This window comes from Chlamydotis macqueenii, chromosome 5 (assembly GCF_036417535.1).
Source record: "Chlamydotis macqueenii isolate bChlMac1 chromosome 5, bChlMac1.mat, whole genome shotgun sequence".
Classification (NCBI taxonomy): domain Eukaryota; kingdom Metazoa; phylum Chordata; class Aves; order Otidiformes; family Otididae; genus Chlamydotis; species Chlamydotis macqueenii.
In genome coordinates, this window is record NC_141560.1 from 11,978,631 (window position 1) to 11,997,993 (window position 19,363).

At 38.9% G+C, this 19,363-nt stretch overlaps 1 protein-coding gene across 13 annotated transcripts in view; it reads left to right on the forward strand.

The window, feature by feature from the left end:
* Positions 1-19,363, forward strand: part of CDC42BPB (CDC42 binding protein kinase beta) — a 98,112-nt gene that overhangs the window by 67,498 nt on the left and 11,251 nt on the right. For 6 of the 13 annotated variants that reach the window (XR_015258790.1, XM_086749990.1, XM_086749991.1 and 3 more), the window contains 14 exons: positions 384-508; positions 1,307-1,412; positions 2,998-3,146; positions 3,746-3,840; positions 3,929-4,008; positions 5,409-5,459; positions 6,658-6,747; positions 7,173-7,262; positions 7,682-7,787; positions 11,344-11,480; positions 12,060-12,199; positions 13,749-13,830; positions 17,087-17,303; positions 17,694-17,756. Coding sequence is in view for 12 of the 13 variants with exons in the window: in XM_086749990.1 (XP_086606116.1) it covers positions 384-508; positions 1,307-1,412; positions 2,998-3,146; positions 3,746-3,840; positions 3,929-4,008; positions 5,409-5,459; positions 6,658-6,747; positions 7,173-7,262; positions 7,682-7,787; positions 11,344-11,480; positions 12,060-12,199; positions 13,749-13,830; positions 17,087-17,303; positions 17,694-17,756 (1,531 nt within the window). In the remaining variant the exon portion in view is untranslated. The remainder of the gene's footprint in view (positions 1-383; positions 509-1,306; positions 1,413-2,997; positions 3,147-3,745; positions 3,841-3,928; positions 4,009-5,408; positions 5,460-6,657; positions 6,748-7,172; positions 7,263-7,681; positions 7,788-11,343; positions 11,481-12,059; positions 12,200-13,748; positions 13,831-17,086; positions 17,304-17,693; positions 17,757-19,363) is intronic. The other 7 variants (XM_086749994.1, XM_086749995.1, XM_086749998.1 and 4 more) reach the window with 5 other exon arrangements.

The window sequence follows — 19,363 nt, forward strand, 5'->3', positions numbered from 1 at the left end:
TTGTGGGATTGATTCCCACAACTCGGAGAGCACCACCTTCTGATTTCTCCATGAAGGCAGCACAGAGAGGGAAGTATTTACAAAGAGTGCCTGCCTTCCTGATGGCTTACAGCTCATTCCTCTCAATGGCCTCTACACTTGCTTTTTCTTTTCCTTTGCATTGGATTGTTTTGTGTGAACTGGCAATGTGATGTTCTGTGCTCAGGAGCTAGTTTCCAGTTCCACAAAAAAAAGAACCCCTTCCACTTCTTTTGTCTGTGTTAGAACTTCCAGATAGCCCAAGGTGGTTTGTTTGTTCACATTCTATAGGTATGTAGATACATGCATATGTAAAAAGTCTGAAACTGACCTAAGCCATGGGTGAAATTAATCTTTTATTTCAGCTTTGCTCCTTTGTGGACAAATTAACAGCACAGAACAGGCAGCTAGAAGATGAGCTCCAAGACCTGGCAGCAAAGAAGGAATCTGTTGCTCACTGGGAAGCTCAGATTGCAGAAATTATTCAATGGTATGTATTGTTTAGAGATCCAGATGGCCACGTTCAACTTTTGAAATATTGATTGCCTTTTTTTTTTTTTTATTCTTAATCTATAGCTAGGCCCTTGCACTATGTCTGGGATCAACAAAAGCATGATACTTTCAGTGCTGATTAACTGCTTCTCTTCTGCTTTCTAGTATCGCTGTGTAGTAATGACAATTGAAATTGTCAGATGCTGTTAAGTACAGAGGAGAGGGTTTTGGTGTCAACTTGCTTCCGTCTCTAAAGTGATCATTAAATCACCCAACTTGCAATATTTTGATAAATTCATTCAGGAAGATGGTAATGATGTAAAAGGTCCTCGTTAATATGTAGAACCTCACTAGCTGTACTAGACAAGCACTTGCACTTAAATCACGGGTCAGTTCTTCCCTCGTTTCTTTGTTGTTTTAGCAAGCTATGTGCAAGTATTTTCAGCATGCAAGACAAGAAGGACTTGAAGGTAGCCCTTATGAAAGCTGAACAAGCAATATGCAGATCGTGTTCCAAACAATAACAGTGAATCTCTGTAAAACTCTTGCTGATGGCGAAAGGGAAACTTGAGTTTCCCTAGCAACTGCCACAATCAGGAGAAACAGATAAAAGAAAAATCTGAAGCGGGCAATTTAAGATGTATTCAGTTTTCTGCTGCTGGGAGAGTTTTCCCTGCTCTGTCCATTTCTGCTGTGTTCCTGAATCCAGTGCAGAGACTGATTATTTGGTGGTACAGTATTTGGTGTTATGAGCCATGAAACTGTTAAGTAACAGGTTTTTGTAATTGCACAATAGGGTAAGTGATGAGAAGGATGCTCGTGGCTATCTCCAAGCATTAGCTTCCAAGATGACAGAAGAACTAGAATCACTGAGAAGTTCCAGTCTGGGGTCACGAACACTGGTAAGAAAGTAGGCTGTTCTGGGGATGTCTAAGAAGCTACATTTTTAGTTTCATCTACTCTCTTATCAATATCTGTTCATAATCAGAAGTCTTTTCTAATAAATCCTCTGCTAATGATTTTCTAGTTTTTAGCTGTTGCTTGTGACATCTATTTGGGTTATCTGATCAGAATTTGATAATTAACGGGGGACAGGAGGAGCGTTTCTTACGAATATCTACCATCACAAACTGCTTTAAACAGTACAGAGGAGAGACGGTGGTACCTCACCACATTAAATGCAAGGGAATAATTTTAATTGCCATTACAGTGAGATAACAAAGTAAGTTTTCTTTTGTGACCAAGTATTAGCTGGTTGGTATTGTTACAAACTAAGGACACACTGAGAGCAGGTAGCTTTATTTACACTCAGAACAATGAGACTTCTGCCATAATTTTCCCATACAGTAGTAACATGAATTCTACAAAAATCTACAAAATAAAAGAGCCCTTATGAAGGGGTGTGGTTTCAAAGATGAAAATGCTGTTTTGCCTGGAGAGGTACTAAATACCTGCGTAAGGAAAGACAGAGCCATATGCAGCTAGGGATGGAAGCCCGCATCCGTAGCAATGCCAGTCAGCACAGTCTGCCATGGAAAGTGGCAGTCTGCTGCTGGTTTATACAGATAAGAAGTTACTCACCCCTTCCAAACCTATGAATAGGAGAGAAAAAAAAAAGGAAGTTATGACTTCCTATGAGCCAACATTTGCCTACATCAACAAGATATGATTATAATATTGAGAAGTTTAATAGGAAGAAAGATCGGATCAAATGCAGCTGGCATTTTCTTCTTAGCTACTGCCAGAATAAAGAACACTGTTCTTATATTACAACTGGTTTTGTAACTTTAGCACAACCTGATCTAAGGCAATTATTTCTCAAAATAAAAAAAAAACACCTGTCATTTTCGTTACTCTTATTTGCAAGTTCATGTGTGGCTAGGGAGGTATTAATTAGGGAATATCGGAAATGTAGTCCGTGGTGAAAAGTGCTTGGAAAAGCTCAGAAAATTAGCTTTTGGGTACAGTAGGGCAGAATTGCATGATTTATGCAGAAGTATAGTGTATGCTGCTTAGCAAGGGTGAGAATTGTTTAGAAAGCAGTTATCTTGGGTATCTCAAGGCTCAGATTTTCATTTTTTTTCATGTTTTACCACTCTTGCTATGTTTTAGGTTAGTCTGTTTTGCATTAAATGTTTACATTCTTCTCATCTTTGAAAGTCCAGTATGTCACTGCCCAAGTTTTATACTCTTTTCTAGATGGGACGATGAAAACTAGCCATTTTCAGTGTGTTCTCTCAGTTTGGCTTCTATGCTTAGTGAATCCAGCATTTTGGTTTCAAGCATATTGTGTTAGTGGTTTAACCAGTATAAAAATTGCTCATTACTTCATTTTTCTGTTGCAAAGCCAAGCTGTCGACTGATATCTATAGAGGAGGTATACTGTCCATAACTAATTAAAAGAGCATTGTCTGAAACAGTGTCTTTGAACAAGAATAGAATATCTTTAGACAGTTGATATTAATATTCAGTAACTTACTGCAACAGGATCCACTTTGGAAAGTGCGACGCAGTCAGAAGTTGGATATGTCAGCTAGGCTGGAATTACAGTCTGCCCTTGATGCAGAGATTCGTGCCAAACAACTAGTTCAAGAAGAGCTACGAAAAGTTAAAGATGCAAACATATCTTTTGAAAGGTAATAAGGGCCTTGGGTCTGTGTGGATTTTAATGCACTGCTCTAAACTGCTGGTTAAGTAGTAACTTTCTTAAAATGGCCCCTTGTGCCTGGGATATTGGACTTTGCCAGAAAGATTGTGTTCTACTGACTACACATTTCTTACATAGTCAAGTGAGAACTGTAAAAATTTCTTCAACTAAACATTTCACTGCTGTGAATAGCTTGGTAATAAGATACAGATCTCAGGCACTTGAGGGCAAAAAAAGCATCAGAGCAAATTCAAAACAAATTCAGTACTTTTTCTTAGACTACCTGGAGTGTAAACATATTCTTGGGAATTAAAAGCCAAACTACTATTGGAAAAACTTTATTTGGCAGATACCTGCAATGATAGCAGGAGTCTCAAGTACAGTTTTCACTGTCTAATCAAGTAGTGAGGTGCCTGTTCAGGGAACCTTAAGAGAATAAAATCTTTTAAAAAATCACCACCATTCCTCAAAAAAAAAAAAATTTCCAAAGCTCTGAGATGTACGACTAGAAATGACTGACTCTGTGTGCTGGCATTCCTGCCTTTGAGATGTTTCAGATTGCGTTTTGATCATATTGTCTTGCTTTAGTAAATTAAAGGAATCGGAAGCAAAAAATAGGGAACTGTTGGAAGAGATGGAAGGTTTGAAGAAAAAAATGGAAGAAAAATACAGAACAGATTCAGGTAATTAAAGTTACGGTGTTTTAACAGAGTTCTAACACCACCTGCGATGTTGTCTTCTTAGCTAAGCCTGTTCTACTTTGGGTTTTAGGTCTCAAACTTCCAGACTTCCAAGATTCCATTTTTGAGTATTTCAACACCTCTCCTCTTGCACGTGATCTGACTTTCAGAGTGAGTTATTACATAAAATAACTATTAAAATGTGAGAGCCGAGTTGTATTTTTATTATGTAAAAGTAATGCTTGGGCACTATATGGCACATTTGGATCTGGCGTATTAGCAAAATTAGAGTGGTGCAGAATTTGATGTCCAGTAGATGTCAGATTGCTTGGCATTTTGTAGGGAAGCTGGCACCTTTGGGAAATATTCCCAGACGTTCGCATTCATTATTTCCCATTCTAGCTTCTTTGTTTAGGTTAATCTCAAACATTTGACTGAATAATATATATTCAGGGTTTTTTGGAAAGGCTAGCACACCCTGTTACAAATAAGGGATTAAATGCTTTGCAGTTGGAAGATACTGAATACAAGGAAAAGTATTCACACAGTTCAAGGAGTGTTTAAACAGATATGTAAAATTGTTGGCTCCAGATCTTAATGGAATGGTTAGAGTAGAAGGAACTGGGAAGAAAATCAGAGGACCCACAGATGTTGGTGTAATAAGTTTATCGTAACACACCCTCTGATCCTTAGAAAACTAATCATACAAATCACAGCTCCAAGTGGGCGTTTCAGTTAAAAAGGTTTGTGCATTCCCCAAGGAAGCAGCTGTTAAATGCAACGTTGAATCACATTTCCTTACTTCATGAACTCCTGATCTGTGAAGATTTTCCTGGATTTTTCTTTGCAAAACACTTAGTTTAGGATAAAACCAAGAGCTGGAACTGGAAAGAGTAATCTGTTATGTTTATGGAGCTGAGTTAAAGGAGCTCAGGTTAAAACCTTATCAGTCTGGTTAGATTTTATATCCGAACTGTGTACTCTCTAACTTTTTTTTTTAATTGTTTCTGTCACTAAAAAGAAAGGCTATGGTCATGCTGTGATATTTATATACATTTTGTGTATGTACTGTTCCCAGACAAAATATCCACACTGACTTTCTTGCTGAAGCAGCAAGATGTGCTATATGGATAAGGTGCAGGGAAGAGAATAATAATACACCTGAGAATAATAAAATATCTGAATAATAATTTTTATCTACTGACCTTGATATTTTAAAACATTACTTTTTAAAGTACCAGATATACTTAAAGCAGTAACATGTAGAATATCAAGTCCATAACTTGTACAGATTCCGCAATAAATATATAATCACTATGGAAATGCAGGTGGCATTTTCTGGTAAGTTACAGTAAAATTGCTGATACTGTACTTAAGGGCTTCCATTAACATTTTTTTCATATGTACTTGTAAAGGTAGTCTGTGTCATCTACTCTGGGTTAATTTAGTTTCAATAAATATCATTTGGCCATATAAAACATTTTATTTAGCTAGCCTACTAATATTCCATCTGAAGTTTTCCTGTGGGTGATAAGTGATCATTTTTATCCCTCATATCCATTACAACAAAGGATTCTGTTTCTTCTTCGTCTACATCTTCTCTGCTAGCCTTTTGGGAAGAAGTAAGTTTTTGCTAGTAGTTTTGTCTCCGTATTTTGTTGTGACCTATCATAGTAAAATTGGCCTTCTAAAACTAGATATTTGCTTCCTTAACTTCTCTATAACTTAATCCACTAAATAGAGCTAGTTTAATTTTCCTTTAACACCTCTTTGCAGGCTTATTATTTTGTATTTTGCCTGTCTATATGGCTGAAGCTGAATCACACTTAGTATTTTTAAATAGTTCATAATAGTACAATTTGATCTTCAGTGGCCCAGCCCCACCAATCAATTCATAACAAAAAAAAAAAACAAAAAACAAATATCTGAACACATTTAGTGAGCTAACTGAACTTGAGCCATCTTCCTGTCTAAACTGGCTGGGAAGTGAGTGATTCAGTACTTGCTGCCTTTAGTGCCAATTATATCATTTATGTGAAGTCTAATCTGATGTTTGTTAAACGCGGTTCTCATTATGTCCTCAGAGTACGGTAATACAGTATCCTACTTCCACACCCAGCTTCTTTAGCTCTGGAATTGTAGCATACTTCCCCCTTGTGCTGGCAATTAGTAGTTGCTAATGTAAGCGTGAAATTAATAGGAGGCTTGTAATGGATGCTAGTCTTAAATTTTAGTGAAATACCATACAATGTGATTAAGTAGACCTGATTATTCTAATGACAGAGATGGTAACAGAATAGCCAATAATTTTTAAACAATTTTTTAATTTTAAAAAGATTGTGCAGTACTACTTTAAGAATTTTCCTTGTAGCAGAATTGGTGGCTGCTGTGTGCTAGAAAAATCCTAGCATGGTAAGCTACCATGAGACATAAGCTATTTTGTGGATGATTGCCAAGCTTCTCAAACATCATTCCATACCTGCATGCAAGAGATTAGACACAGCCGTGCTGGGAAAAGAAGGCTATTACAGCATTTATGCTGCCTACTATGAGGTTCTGCATTTCAGTACTTCCAGCTTTAAAGCTTTTCCAGAGGCAGGGTTTTTCTTGGGGAAAGATTTTTTTTTTTTTTTTTTTTTTTTTTTTTTAGCGTGGGAAGTTAAGTGTATGTGTACTGCATATAGAAATTAGCATTAGTTTTTGTTTTATTTTTAACTGTGAGTTGTTAATTGTAGCTACCTTGAAATTCTCTTATTGACATGAGGACGCTTAATCAGATCTGTGGTATCTAATCTAACATGTTTGCTGTCACTTTTGCAGACCAGTTCTATTAGTGAGCAGGAAACACAGGGTCCCAAGACAGAAGTTTCACCGTCTACTTCAGTTGTAACTGCAGAGCAACAACAAGAAGTAAGGGAGCTGTTATTTTACCCTGAAGAGTAATTCACTAGGAAGTCTCTCTGTCCTGTTCATGATAAATATATATTGCAGCATTCATTATGAAGAAGCAGAATTGAATGTTGCTTATTTGCAGTGTGTCAGTGTTAATTGCACCTGCTTTGAGGACAGTTGCAAATTAAATCTTTTTGCTGGCTCTGTGTATGGTGATGTACCTCATTTTCATATGTTTTCTGTATTGCTGCTTGTTTGTTAGTGTGCAGGCTTTCCTGTGAGTGCTTTAAAACACAATTTGTTTCTATTAAATCAGAATGACGATGTTTACGACGATTAAATTTTTGATAATTTTAAAAAAAAAAAAAAAATTCAGAAAACAATAAGCTTTGCCACCCCAATCTTAAAATAAATTCTTGAAGCCTCATTTTGCTCAATTACAGTTTTTTGTGATTCAGGAACCAATTCGGCTTCAGAGGATGCCTGCTGCTCCTTCCCCCACCATTCAGTCCATTTCTCTAGCTGTACCAAAGGTAGGGGGACTGTGCTAACCTTATTCTAAAGAACAAAGGAAAAAATATCATTTATAACTTAACCCTCCATGTTTGTTCTTGTCCTGTTTGGGTTTGTCATGTGTTTGTTAAGTCTGTGTTTTTAGTCAAATGTTTCCAAATGCGAGTTGATGGGCTTTGATTTGTGAGAAGGGATGACAAAAAATAGTTGGTTATAGGTTTGGGTTTGAGCATCTTGTGCAGTTGGAAATAAAAGTTTTACTATTGTCTTGCAGCACCTTTTACAAGCTGCACTTACGTAAAAGAAATCCAGGTTTCATAATGTATACTGATACACTGGAGGGTGGTGAAGGGAGATGCTTGCATTGCTGAAGTACAGAAAGTGAAAAGTTGTTGTTTTTTTGTTTTTTTTTTTTTTTTATCCTGACTGTATCTTTCAGCCTAAAGCTCACCAGCTCAATATCAAGTCATTTACAAGCCCTACTCAGTGTAGTCATTGCACCTCTCTTATGGTGGGATTAGTTCGACAAGGTTACGCTTGTGACGGTGAGTCAGTTACACTCTTTATATTTTGGACAAGTCCCTGAAAAAATAATCCCAAAGCAGTAATGTATTTAAAGGCAACTATTTATCTGGGGAGGGAATGAGAAAGGAGAGACTGCCACTGAATGGTTCCCCTTTCTTTTGCATCATCGTCAGACTTCTGAAGTCAAACAATTAACATAAATCCTCATGGTTCCCATTCATATTACTAATTAATTCTGCTACTGTTAGTGCTGTTGTAATATGAATTGGGGGAGAAGGCAGGAGTGTTTTCTGTTTCTGTAGTGGAGAAGAATATAGGAATGCTCTGCTAACATGACTCCAAGTGTGTTTTGTGCTATCCTGATCGTAAACTCTGTACATTGGGAGGGCCATTTGCTAGGGTTTTCTGCCTGTAGCCTGTCTTGCTGTCCATTAGTTCTGTTTTAAATGCTTTCTCTGATGCATGTGTCACCATTGAATTCCATGTTTGAGCGTATGGAGGTATTTTTAATTGAAAATACTTATCTGTATCAGGATTAGATACATGAACTCAGTAAGTAGTCCACAAACCTGTTGAAGACACTACAGTATAAATAACCTTATTGTGCTCCTGTGCCTAGCTTAGTTCTTGCTAGTGACACCTTCTCCACTGACACTTTCAGTATCATATTCACATTGTCTATTGGGCCCTTCAGGGCTTTTTTCCTGGCAGATCTTCTGGTGGCAGTTTATCCTCAGGAGCACCTATTGCTCTGCCAGCACTTGCCCTAGGGCTGCCTTTTGTCTCCTGTTGCTGACAGTTCTGAACTCTCCTTTTGCATCTCTTCCTGCAATTTTGAAACAATCTTTTTCTCTTAATGTAGCTGTCAACTTTGCTTTTTTTACTTGTGTGTATTGATTAAGCTCTGCATCATTACTTTTCCAGTTTGCCTCCTCTACTCTAGATAGCTACAGAAAAAACTAGAATCATATTGACATAAGAATAGATATGATTCCAGCAGAACAAAACTTTGCCATGTTCTGCTCCCACTTACTTGCTTTTCCCAATTCCTCTTCTTTTTAATGCTGGAAACTACAGTAAAATACAGCTGCACTTGTGACTATATCCTGTGGATTTTCCCTGTTCTTCAATCTGTGTACCTTGATTTGCACAGTCCCAAATAATTATGATGCTTCCTGAAAAACCTGACTTTATTATCTGGTCTTGGGAGCGTGTTTTGCATGCATGACATTTCGGTAACCCCTGTCCTCTTCCTGGGAGCAGACTGTAGCTCATAGAACGAGCCAGGCAGACTGCTCTGGGCCACCCTCTCTCTCTCTCTCTCGGCTATTCCCTTGGGCATCGTGAGGAGGAGGAGGTTTGTAGGCCAGTCTGGGGCTCTAGCGGAAGCAGGCTGTTTCCAGGTTTTCTGGAAGCCTTTGACTGTTCATAATTGTGGAACTAGATGTGCACAGGGTATCTGCCAGATACCCACTTTTGAGAATATGATTAGGAGGAAGCACAGGGTAGATCACAGTGCTGGCCACTCTCGCGCTCCCTTCCCAGCCCTACTGGTGGGACGAACCAGGCAAAAATCTCTGTGGAAAGATCTGGCCTATAAACTGTGGGTCGGACACTCGTTGTAACATGTTAACTCATTCCGTAGTTCTTGAAGTCTGTCTCATGTGAAGTGGCATATATTCTGGGGTTTTTTCTATGTAGTGCTTCTGTGTGAACTGCTCTAGACAAGAGACCTCTGTCCCTTGCTGGTGCAGCACTAAGTGGTGTAAATGGTAAGAAAGGATGCAATGATTAGTATAGATGTTTGCTCCTTATTTGAACTCTAAGATCTGGAGACATATATATGCCCCTCTTACCAAACAGCATTTCAGTCATTGTTCCTTGGTTTCTACTTTATTATGCTTTCAAGTCTGTTGCCTGTGTTTAATTGTTGATCCCATTCTATTTTTTTGTCAGTTTAGTTTTACCTTGTCTTTGTAATACTCTTGCATACTTGGATCAAATTAAACACCTGCTATATTTATCTTGTCTCCTACCACTGCCCCCTAATTTTTATTCCTTCTTTATGAATACTTTTTCTCTGGTGTGACTGGGTTAGTTGTTGCTTAACACCAGTGAGACTGACCATTTCCTTTTAATTCTGGAAAATTGTTTCATATTGTCATAGTTCAGCCCTGATCGGGACCAGACTACGCAGTCTCGCTCTCGCTCCCCCCACCCTCCGAGAGAACAGGAAGAAATAATATAAGAAAAATGGCTCGAGGTTTGAGATAAGGACGGGGATAAAGTCCTTAAAGTTACCGTTATGGGCAAAACGGACACAACTTGGGGAAAACTATTCATTTATTACTAAAACCAGCAGGAGAATGAGACAGAGAACAAGATAACCTCCCCTCACTCCTCCCTCTTCCTGAGCTTAACATGATCTCTACTACCTTCCCACCCGAGCAGCACAGGGGGGAAGAGGGAATGGGGGTTGCAGTCAGTTCATCACGCGTTGTTTTATGCCACTGCTTCATAGTTGGAGGAAGAACTCCTTGCATTCCTCCTCTGCTCCATCATGGGGTCCCTCCCACGGGCCACAGTCCTTCATGAAACTGCTCCGGCGTGGGTCATCTCTTCCACGGGGTGCAGTCCCTCCAGAACAGCTGCCCCAGCGGGCCCTCCACGGTCCACAGCCTTCTTCAGGCCTCCACCTGCCCTAGCATGGGGTCCTCCCTGGGCTGCAGGTGGATCTCTGCCCCTCCGTGGGCCTCCATGGGCTGCAGGGGGACAACCTGCTCCACCATGGGCTGCACCACAGGCTGCAGGGGAATCTTGGCCAGGAGCCGTATCACCGCTCCCCCTCCTTCTCCACTGACCTTGGTGTCTGCAGCTGTTTTCTCTCACAAGAAAAGTTCTTCACAACAGGCTGGCAGACACCTCTCAGGATCTCTTCACATCATCCAGCTCATCTCCTCTCCACTTCTTGCAGCCGGGCCGGGCTGAGTCGGGCCCAGTCGGCCACCTGGCAAGAGGCCAGAGGGTGAGGCCTGCAGGGCCCATGAGGCCTGTGCCTCCCCCTCTCTGCCTCTGCCCCCGCTCAGCTTCTTCACATCTTCTCTTCTCCCTTTTTTTTTCTGTTTTCCCCTTCTTAAATACGTTATCGCAGAGGCGTTATCACAGGACGTTCTGCTGCCAATTGGCTCGGCCTTGGCCAGCAGCAGGTCTGCCCTAGGCCTGGCCAAGTCCACTGAACAAAGGGGAGTGACTTCTAGCAGTTTCCTACAGAAGCTACCACCTTAGGCCCCCCCTCACTAAACGAAACCTCAACACATATGTTGCCTTGAAATGTGGACTCATTTCCTGGCCTTTATGGAAGTAATAGGCTTAAAAGAGGAAATAAAAGCACTTTGGAGGTTTTCATACAATATCTAGGTGTGTTCACTCCTTCAGCATAGTGGGTTGTTGCGATGTTTGACTGCCAATTTCCATGTGATTAATTAATTTGCTAAGTGTAGGGGTAGACTGTGTTAATCTCCTGTTATGATTGACTCATACATGCATTTCACTGTGGATTTTCTCTTTCGTACTTAGTGTGTTCATTTGCATGCCATGTTTCCTGCAAGGATAGCGCTCCTCAGGTCTGCCCTATCCCCCCTGAGCAAGCCAAAAGGCCTCTTGGAGTAGATGTGCAAAGAGGAATAGGAACCGCGTATAAAGGTTATGTCAAGGTAACAGTCTTTTGTTCTTGGACAAGAGAAGAATACTAAACTTCACTTACAGCTATGCAACTTGGAACCTCTGAGTATGTTTAAACACCTCCTAAATTGTGCTGAAGCCTTAAGGCTTTGTGTGCCATCTGTGTAACTTATTTAACCTTCATTGCTTTAGATGTGGCAGGAACGGTTGGTTTTACTACAAGAGCTAAAGGTTAGTAGATTAGTAGCTACGATGTTTATAAGCAGCAGAGGAAAAAAAAAGCATACTTTAAAGAAGACTTTGTCGTTGTTGATGTAAGCATAATATAAAAGGTAAACTGGTCTACTGTTTTGGCATTTGTGGAATATACAAGCCCCATTGTTTGTCCTAATACTACCTAATATATTTGTTAAACTGTAACAGGGAATGGTTCAACTTAAGGGAGGAAAAATGATTGCTTGATTATTTGGCATTTTTCACTCCTTTTTTGAAGGGCAAGTAGAATGTGTTCTAATTCTGTTGATCTAAGTCTAAGCTTTTCTAAATGTCCCTGCTTTCTGTGTCTATTACATGTGCTTGCATGTAATAAGCAATCAGTTGTTTATACGCAGGTCCCAAAGCCTACAGGAGTTAAGAAAGGGTGGCAGAGGGCTTATGCAGTTGTCTGTGACTGTAAACTGTTCTTATACGATGTGCCTGAAGGAAAATCCACCCAGCCTGGAGTTGTTGCAAGTCAAGTCTTGGATCTCAGGTTTGTATTATGACAGAGTAGAAATCCTCTGTATATTTTTTTCCCTACCAGGAATATTTATTTATAGTGCACAAGAAGCCAAAAATGGTTTGAGAAGACCTGTGCGTTCTGAGTATAGATGGCAGCTAAGTTTAGGCTGAATGAATTGGCTCAACAAGAAGTCACTTAAGTGGCTTTATAGTCACTTATAGTACAATCACTAATATTTACATTAGCATGCTTCTTTCTAGAATTCCATATGCACACGTGGAAAAGAAATAGACTTTGGTAGATTGTTTTTTCCCCGGCACTGTGACCTCAACGTTAAGTCACAGATCATCCCGTAGCCAGTAATTTCAGGAACATTAGAAAAACTGTAGTAGTCTTCAGAGGAGCACCAACTAATTTACAATGCAAGTGCCTTCTCACAGTAGTCATTTTTTCATGGTGAATCATCATTTGAACCACTGAACACTGTCTACAAAAGATCTGAGACTTATTTTAATCAGAGTAACCAGTAAGTTTTTTTTTTAATTTCAATTTATGGAAATATCAAGAAAGTGTAATACCTTTTAATGTTACAGCACCTTCTGTCTCTGTTGAATATGAAGTTTGCGTTCACAAGCACCTTAATTTATATTTTTTCCAGACAGCGGTACCGTGGGGTTGTACCAGTGCTGCTGTTCTGTTCTCACATTTATTCTCTGAGAACTGTCAGTTGGCTCTCTCTGACATGCTGGCAGCGAGAGCAGAAGCGTGGAAGTATTACAGATAACAGCATTCACATCAATACATTGCTTGAAGCAACTCAGCCAGATATTATACCAACTGTCCCATGCTTTATCTGCTTATTGTAGCTGCCTCTTTGAGTCTGTCTTCTGAGGATTCTTAGATGTTTTAATAGACATTAATTGCCACAGCTATGAATTCTAGCATGGACAAGTTTTGGGCATTGGTGTCATCTTAACACTAAAATTGGCAATTACGGTGATCAGCTTGGTCAAATTCAGTTTAAAAAGACTTGTGTAGGACAAGCCCTCTGGGGTGGAGCACTCTGAAATGCAGAAGGTGTTCTGATGTCTGTTTATTTTACTGTAATAGAGAAAAAAAATCTAGCTGTTTTGAAAACCCTTATTTGAATCCCACGAACTGTAATTATGTTGCCAAGAGCTTTTTATGTCATTTTTCTTTTTTTCCAAAGGCCCCTCTCTTGCTACACATTGAGGTATGAATTATTCATTTCTAATGTGTCTGCTGGGCTGGAAGAGCAATATTCTTGCTGCTAATTGTAGAATAGGTGTGATCGCTAAACCAAAACTACACAAAGCCACCCCACTTAACTTCAGGTGGACTGAGTTACATGTACTGAGTGCTGTAGAAACATCACTAAAGCTTGTGAGTTGTTTGGGTCAAGGATGGTTAGAGCATAACAAAGCAGTGATGGCAGTTGTGACTTCTGTGCGGTGTTAGGAGACTGCAGCCTGTTGAAACAGTTGTGATATCAGTTAGATTTTGCTGAATAATATTAGTGTGTGCATATATGTGATTCTCTTGCTTTCTTTCTTCCTAGAGATGAAGATTTTTGTGTGAGCTCTGTCCTGGCATCGGATGTAATACATGCAACTCGTAAAGACATCCCTTGTATATTCAGGGTATGGCTACCAATTTACTCAAGGACAAGTTAAATACCAGTGGTTTGTTTTGATAGTGAAGTATGTTATCTGTATTAAATCTTTACTAAGGTATGCAGAAGTATAGAGATTTATAAGGAATGCTGAAATGTGTAGAAGAACAACATGAGACTCCTTTTACAACTGAATTGTAAAGAACAAAGTTCTCCTTTTGCCACTTTCTTGTTTATAAAGTTTGGCGCTTTTTATTTTCTTGATTATAATTCAGTATATTTTTTACTCCTCTTCCACTGGTATTGCCAGATCCTGGTTTTTTTCTTAGCTTTGGAGGACTCTTGTTTTAAGAACTGATGCTGTAAGAGTAGACTGAAGTTGAGTTGTGCTCACTGATTCTAGTTTGCCATGTATTGTCTTGTATAAAAAAAATACATTTGAAATTTTTGTTTTCTTATATTTAGGTATAGTAGAAAAAAAAAAAGATAAAATAATTAGCTTAGTTATAATATCCTCTTTGATGTGTGTTCTATCTGAATGCTCTATTTAGTTTTTAACAACAAAAACTTCTTTCATAGGCTTTATGTGAATTAAATTCAATCAGAAATTTTAAAATATAGACAAGAGAATGTTAGTAGCCAATATCTATAATCCCTTATGTTTGAACACAGAAAATCACTGTTTTCAGCATCTCTGATCCTCAGTCATTTAGAATCAAGTCAGTGGAACATGGAAACCAAAGAGCTGACAGTCACATGCAGTCCCAATCGTTTGGTCCTTTAGAGTTTTACTTAGGCAATGTCTTGGCTACTTGAATGCTTCTATGGCTTTCCTTTTTCTGCATTTTTGTAGAAATATTTTCTGCAGTGGGTTTTCATCCTTCAGTTTACCACTATTTGTACCTTCAGTTCCTCTAACTTGTTTCTAAATGTTTGGGTTTTTTTTTAATTTGCATCTGCCTGCTCTCTTCTCAAATTAGCAAACATGGAATACTATGGTAAAGGACTTCTGACGAGAGAAAACGAGCTATGTAGAGTGGTGGTTGATTCATTTCAGAACAAGGTATCCATACAGTTTAGCCTTCCTCAGTTGCTGCTCTAATTTCTGCCTGCAATTTTTAACAGAAAGGGTATCTAAGAAAAAAAACTCTTCTCAGATATCCCTATGTAAGAATACTTGTGTGGATAGATGTTACGAAATGTCTCCACAGTTTGATCAGATCATCCCTGCCTGAAGAGATCTGATGAATTAACCAGAAGCCTGGTGTATGAGTGTATCCATTCAGATACCCTCTTGACAGTGACCAGAGAAGATGCTTCCAAAGTTCACCTCTTCCCTCAGTTTTATGTTCCTGTTGAAAAGAAGAGATTTCTAGAACTTGAAACCAGTAATATCTGATTCACGAGATTCTATTTTCTCAATTTCATTTAATTCTAGATTTGGATCTTGCTGACATGATGGCATAGAGTGTCTTCTACACAATGGTTAAAACTGTTATTTGTATCATCTGTGTCAAAATGTGGTCCTTCTTTCATATGTGTTATTGCACATAATGCGTGATGATATTGGTGGCCCACCAAAGACAGATCTTAATTTCTTTTGGATCTTCCAACAGCAGAAAGCAATACTAAATGCTGCCAAACACTAAAATATTGCCACTTCTGACCCTCCATGAAATCAGTAGGAGGAAGAATTTGTCTCAGACTCAACACCTCTCCTTGGTAACCAGTTTTTAAAGCTGGGTGTTAGGCCATCCTGGCATCCAGACACTGCAGTCTAAGTGCTGCCATTGACACATTTTTAATAATAGTGTAACAGTGTCTGTAGTGGAGTCCTTCCACAGCTTAGCAATTTGAGTTAAGAAGCCTTGAGTTTCGTAGCAAATAGTGGATTTTTGCAAGATGAATAATGCTAGGTATATTATGACCAACTTCTCCCATTTTTTCTGCATTTGACTCCATGTAAGATGCCGCCTTCAAAAGACTGAGGAGTAATACATGGGGGTACTTAAAAGGGAAAACCATAGCTGAAGTCTGGTTTGGTTTTGTTTTGTTTTCAAATTCAGAAATATTATCCATTATGCCTTCATCCACCCTTAAAATATTAATGCTAAGTTACGGTTTAGACAAAAGCTTGATGCGGAGTAATAAGACCTATGAGCAATTGCAAACTACTCAGTTCTTTTTGTACCGCTCTTCACTTTCATCTTACTTCCGGAGCTCTGTCTTTGACATCCTATTGCCCCAAGTTTACTTTCAGATATATTTTATCTTTAAGATGAATGTTATTGCTTAATTCACTCTTTCAGGATGTATGTGTTGCATAATCACATCACCCATCTTTATGGTGATTTTCTTACCAAGACATATAGGCTCTGTGTCTGAATAGCTACAGCCTTCAGTGTTGCACTTTTGCACCTTTTGCTGGTTTTTTTTTTTTCTGTTTAACTGTTGTTGTTATAAAAGTCTCTTGTTAGGGCTGATACTGACTGATGGTCTGTTTCTCTGTGACTCAAAGCATCGTTCCCATGATCTCACAAACCCTTTGACCCCTCTTTATCAGGACACAAAACTAATATTAAGAATTAGTAAGTACATACTTTGGGCAACAGAAAGTTCCTGGATAGTTTTTCTATTCAGAATACATTCTGCTTTGAGATCTATAGGATGATATACCTGAAAATTAAGTGAAACCATAGTGATGTTCTTTTAACGTGAAGAAGTGGGAGAATGCAGTACTTCAGTCTCAAAACATTGCTTTCCTTCAGAGCTTTTAATGCAGGTATGGTGTGCTCTTCCCCTGGACAAATATTTTGAAAACTGAGTAGCAAAATCAAAATCTAGAACTGATGGTAGCAATGCCATTGAGTTTAAATGCATCTGACTCAGAAAGGGTGTGTCATTTTCCATAAGTTATTGAAAGATGGTGGAGGGAGGGATCAGGACAAATTATGGCATGCTGCTGAAATTCCAGTGCAGAACAGGAAGGAGCCTTTTACTGCCGTGTATTGATAATTGTAGGAAAGGAATGTAGTGTTCCTTGCCCGTATTTTTAGGATTCAGAATGGTTAAGCAAGACTGAGTAGTTTTAAACAAAACCACTGTGGCTTGTGCAGTTGTTTTTGTTTTTGTTTTTTTTTTTTCAAAGCACTGTGTGCTGTGTTGCATACCATTCGTTGTTATGAAAAAATGTATTTTACTTTCACAGTTCTGTGAAGTATATAATACTGACAAAACCGGCTTTTATTACTCATATTAATTTCACTTTCTCTGTCTGTTAAAAGGTGACAGCTTCTCTCTTAGGTTTGCCTTCAAAGTCTTGTTCTCTACTGATCCTGACGGAAAATGAGAATGAGAAGAGAAAGTGGGTTGGAATCCTAGAAGGATTGCAGTCTATCCTGCACAAAAACAGACTGAAAAACCAGGTTGTGCATATTCCACAAGAAGCCTATGACAGTACACTGCCTCTCATTAAAGCAAGTTTAGCTGCTGCTATTGTAGGTATGTTTGATTTAACTTCTGTAAGTGTGTGAGGGTTGTTTGAGCTTTTAGATGGACTTCTGTGATGAGAGGGCTGACATTTTGAAATAAATTCCTCAGCTGAATTCCTTCAGAGGAATTTAGTAACAGGGAGGAAATACTAATCTTGCATTGATATTCAAATTTCTTCATCCACTTGGAGTAAATAATTCTGTTTAGTTGCTTAACAGGTTGTTTTAGCAATACGGTATATAGCATGCTTCTGGCTGATGGTGTCAACATAAGCAAAATTGATTTGCTGTTGAAAATCTGTCCAGAAATCTTTCCAACTATTCAAACCAAACGGTCTGTTTTAAAGGTAAGATTAAGTAGAGCTGAATTAATAGCCTTTCTTTTTTCTTCCTTGTTTAGATCGAGATAGAATAGCGATTGGTTCAGAAGAAGGACTGTATGTGATAGAGGTGACCCGTGACGGTAAGTTGGGCCTTAATGCATGCAGTAATTACATACAGAATAATAAGCTCCATGACTTGTAGTGCTGTTAGAATATAGGTTACACAACAACCCTTCATGTATGGTAAGTAATAAGCACTCAGTTAATTGATGAGGAGGAAAAGTGAATGTGAGATATAAACGTTAATTTGGTCATTATCGTTACATTCAGTTGACTGGCTGAAATTAAAGGGATGGGTTACTGGGCATATTCTGGGACATTCTCACCTTAACTATGTTCCCATAGCAGGTAGCAAAATGCTTCAGCACACAGAGCATGCACAGCACACACAGCAGCAGCTGATGCGCAGTGAATTATCAGGCACTTACTAAATAGAACTTGAATTGAGTGATGAAAAACTTGATGTGGGAACGTGGGAACAGATTTGCTCCAACCTGTACTGTCAGAGGACTTAAACTGCCATGAATTAGAAGCTAGACAGCCAGTGCGAGCAACACAGGAGTTTATAGACTTTCCATTAAAGCTGTCATGTATCAGTGTCTGTTTCTTCCAGAAATTTGACAACCACTCGCATTCTCTTTCAGACCGATGATGGCTGATGCAAATGCCTTGCTTGCCCCTTTCGTTATCTCTTTATTTTCCTGACTCCATGCTTCTTCCTGAACATGCTTTTTTCCTTTCTGTTGTTATTACTCTGCCCTCTGCTTAGGGAAAAGTGGCATCAGTATAGCCTGTTCTTTCTGAAGACTTACCATTTCCATTCCAGAAATTCACACAGAGCATGCTCCAGGTGCCACAGCAAAGCGTATCCTGCGTAGTCCTTGAGCAGCACAGGTGTATCCCTCTATCGCTGAATTATTAGGCATCACAGCTAGGGCCTAAGGGAAGCGGTTTTCCCTTTGACCTCATATACTGAGCACAAATACAATGGGGGACATGCCTTGGTTTGGTGAGGAAAGCATGGAGGCCAAAAGGATTAGTAACACATGAGCATGGAGGTGGTGGGGTCAGCAAAGAACAAGTCTGGTTAATTTTGCCATCTACTTCCAAAATAAGACACTTTTATTTTGAACAAACAAATGAACGAAAAAATGAAACAACTAGTTGAGTTAAACCGAATTTATAGAGGTTAAGTAATATATTTTTAAGAAGCAATGCAGATTTAAAATACAAGTGTCTACTACTATGTATCCTCTTCCAAGTTACTGTAGGAAATACTAGTTATTTCTTTCTCTCTGACTTCAAAAGCACCAAACATACCTTGTGAAATCCATGCTTTCTTATAACTCCTGAGGCACTCTAAATTAAGACAACACTCTAAATCCAGACAACACTCTAAATCCATATTTTTTTGTGGTATAAGAGCTAACAGCCTTGGCTCTCTGATAGGATTGTTTCTAACAAAATGCCCAGTGCTTTCTTCATCTGTATTTATAACCTCTGAACTTATGTTCTTCTGATGTCTGTAACTATCTGAGAGTTAAGGATGCTGAGGTCAGTGATACAGATTTGTGAAATTAAAAGATGACTGGGTCCCTTTTCCAACTTTGGAAAAATTACTGGGACACTCCTGAAATATCCCTTTGATTGTTTTCAGTCATTGTCATACAAATTCTAAAAAATTAAT